Raw genomic sequence first — 2787 nt, 5'->3', positions numbered from 1 at the left:
TTTAAATGATCACTAGGTTCACAAAAGATCCGCAATGTGCTTTCAGCTTCTCTGCCCATGGACAGCACCAGCATCACCTTTGCTGGAGCCATCAGGCTCAGGCTGAGCTGTCCTTTCTCCAAGCTGCAAAGAGAACGTGCCCCCAGCCAGTGCCTTGCACACAGGCAGGGTTCTGTAGGACCACGGAGAGTGCACAGAGATTTGGGGTCTGTGAGTGCTGGCAGGGAGAGATCAGGCACAGGGAAACACCTGCAGGAGGGAAATCTGCAGGAAGCAGAGAGAACCAGAGAGAAGATCAGGCAAGGAGAGAAAACAAAACCCAGCAATGCTGTGGCAGGGAGAGTTTAGAGATGCTCACAGGATCCCCTCCAGTGCAGCCCCTCCCTCTGAACAAGCTCCCTCCCTCCTGTGCCCCAGCCCAGCCTCTGCCCTCAGGGCCGGGGCTCCAAGGCGTGCAGCCCCTCCTGTGCAGGCAGAGCTGCAGCAGGGCCGTGGGGCAGCTCTGCAGCCCCGGGCCCAGTTCCCTCTGCAGAGCACAGGGCTGGGAGCAGCTGCCCGGCCCTGGGGGCTCTGGCAGGGGGCACAGCTGGCTCAGGGTGACGCTGTCCCCAGTGCCCAGGTCTGGGCAATGTTGTCAGTGCAGCCAGGGAAGGAGCTGCATCTCCCTCAATCCAATGCCATCATAAGGACATTTGGAAATCTCCCTGAGATTTCAGTCCAGGCTGGGAGCTTCAATCCAGGGTGCAAACCTGTCCTAGAGCATCTCTGAGTGACAAGATCCATGGGGAAAGGCACAAGTGTTGTGACACTGAAAATGCTGCTGGGTTGGTGGAATGAGGAACATGAGTCCTTGGCTACAAATGTGGAGCTGGGCAGTGGGGGATCCATCTGCTCTCAGCAGTACTTGGGGGTTTTAGGGGAAGCATGGGAAGGTGATCACCCTCCAGCTGAGAAAGTTTAAAACCCAGAGAAACTCTGAACAGGTCAGATGAACGGACTATCTCCCCTCACTCTCCACTCATCCTTTTGCCTCACAGAACTTGCACGGTTTTCCCCAACAGCAGCAGAAATACTGAGGATTTCTGATATCCAAGAATAGCAGAGGAGATAAGGGGGGAGCTTATAAAGAAAATCTCAGAACTCTTGGACACAGAAGTGTGTCTATGTGTGTTACAGAGGAGGATGTATGGGAACTGGATTTGATTTTGGATACACGTGTCTCCCCTAATTCTTCACTATCTTTTTCTCCATGAACAGATTCCCATGCCTACCCCCAGCAAATGTCCAACAGCAGCTCCATTAGGAACTTCCTCCTGCTGGCATTGGCAGACACGCGGCAGCTGCAGCCCCTGCACTTCTGCCTCTTGCTGGGCATCTCCCTGGCTGCCCTCCTGGGCAACGGCCTCATCATCAGCGCCGTAGCCTGCGGCCACCACCTGCACATGCCCATGTTCTTCTTCCTGCTCAACCTGGCCCTCAGCGACCTGGGCTGTGTCTGCACCACTGTCCCCAAAGCCATGCACAATTCCCTCTGGGACACCAGGAACATCTCCTACTCAGGATGTGCTGCACAGCTCTTTTTCTTTATGTTCTTCATTGGAGCAGAGTTTTATCTCCTGACCATCATGTGCTATGACCGCTACGTGTCCATCTGCAAACCCCTGCACTACGGGACCCTCCTGGGCAGCAGAGCTTGTGCCCACATGGCAGCAGCTGCCTGGGCCAGTGCCTTTCTCAGTGCCCTCATGCACACAGCCAATACATTTTCCCTACCTATGTGCCATGGCAATGCCCTGGGCCAGTTCTTCTGTGAAATTCCCCAGATCCTCAAGCTCTCCTGCTCCAAATCCTATCTCAGGGAACTGGGGCTTCTTGGTGGTAGTGTGTGTTTAGCACTTGGCTGTTTTGTGTTCATTGTTTTCTCCTATGTGCAGATCTTCAGGGTTGCGCTAAAGATCCCCTCTGAGCAGGGACGGCAAAAAGTCTTTTCCACCTGCCTCCCTCACCTGGCCGTGGTCTCCCTGTTTATCAGCACTGGCATATTTGCCAATCTAAAGTCCTCATCCATCTCGTCCCCATCCCTGGATCTGGCCCTGTCATTTCTGTACTCGGTGGTGCCTCCAGCCCTGAACCCCCTCATCTACAGCCTGAGGAACCAGGAGCTCAAGGCTGAAGTGAGGAGACTGATGACTGGATGCTTTCATTAACATTAAACTGCTGGGCAATTCCTGCAAATCATGTGAAATAAAAATCATCTTTATTAGTTCTTGTTTGTTTGGTTGTGGTGGTATTTTTTTCCTTCATTTTAGGTATTAATATTGTCCACAAATTTGTCACTGTTTGTACTGATTCTCATTTTGTTTCTCTCCACCTTCCCTGTGGCCCCACACTGTTTCAATGAGGGGCTGCAGTCTTGGTGCCTTTATATAAACTAAAGGATCTGCCAGGAAATTTTCTGCAGAGATGCCCTTTTGTTGTCTTCTCTGGAGCTGCAGCAGCAATGTCTGTGCGCAGAGCTGGGGGCAGATCAGTGCTGGCCCAGCAGCTGTGCCCAGCAGCAGCAGCAGCACTTGGTGTTGCCAGTGCTGCTGCCGTGGCCCTGCCCCACTGTCCTGGTGGCCCTGGTGTTGCTGCAGGGCCTGAGTGCTCTCGGGGCCAGGCACAGCCCTGGGGGTGGCAGTGCCAGGGCTGCAGCAGGGACAGGCCATGGGCACTGCTGGGGCAGCGCTGACGCCTCAGCCCAGGCTCTGGGGGCTCCAGGCTCCTTGCCCAGGCTCTCTCAAGAAC

General features: G+C 54.4%; 1 protein-coding gene across 1 annotated transcript; it reads left to right on the top strand.

Moving 5' to 3' along the window:
- The first annotated feature begins 1280 nt into the window (after positions 1–1280).
- LOC135442163 (olfactory receptor 14J1-like) lies at positions 1281–2207 on the top strand. Its single transcript, XM_064701705.1, has one exon. The coding sequence runs from the start codon at positions 1281–1283 to the stop codon at positions 2205–2207; it is 927 nt and encodes a 308-aa protein (XP_064557775.1).
- Positions 2208–2787: the final 580 nt, after the last annotated feature.

This window comes from Zonotrichia leucophrys, unplaced genomic scaffold, assembly GCF_028769735.1.
Source record: "Zonotrichia leucophrys gambelii isolate GWCS_2022_RI unplaced genomic scaffold, RI_Zleu_2.0 Scaffold_1566_10227, whole genome shotgun sequence".
Lineage (NCBI taxonomy): Eukaryota > Metazoa > Chordata > Aves > Passeriformes > Passerellidae > Zonotrichia > Zonotrichia leucophrys.
The sequence above is the reverse complement of the archived record's forward strand: the minus strand, read 5'-3'. Positions and strand labels throughout refer to the sequence as shown.

Excerpts from the sequence above, each read along its gene's own strand:
- LOC135442163 (XM_064701705.1), top strand. The coding sequence starts at position 1,281 with ATGTCCAACAGCAGCTCCATTAGGAACTTCCTCCTGCTGGCATTGGCA.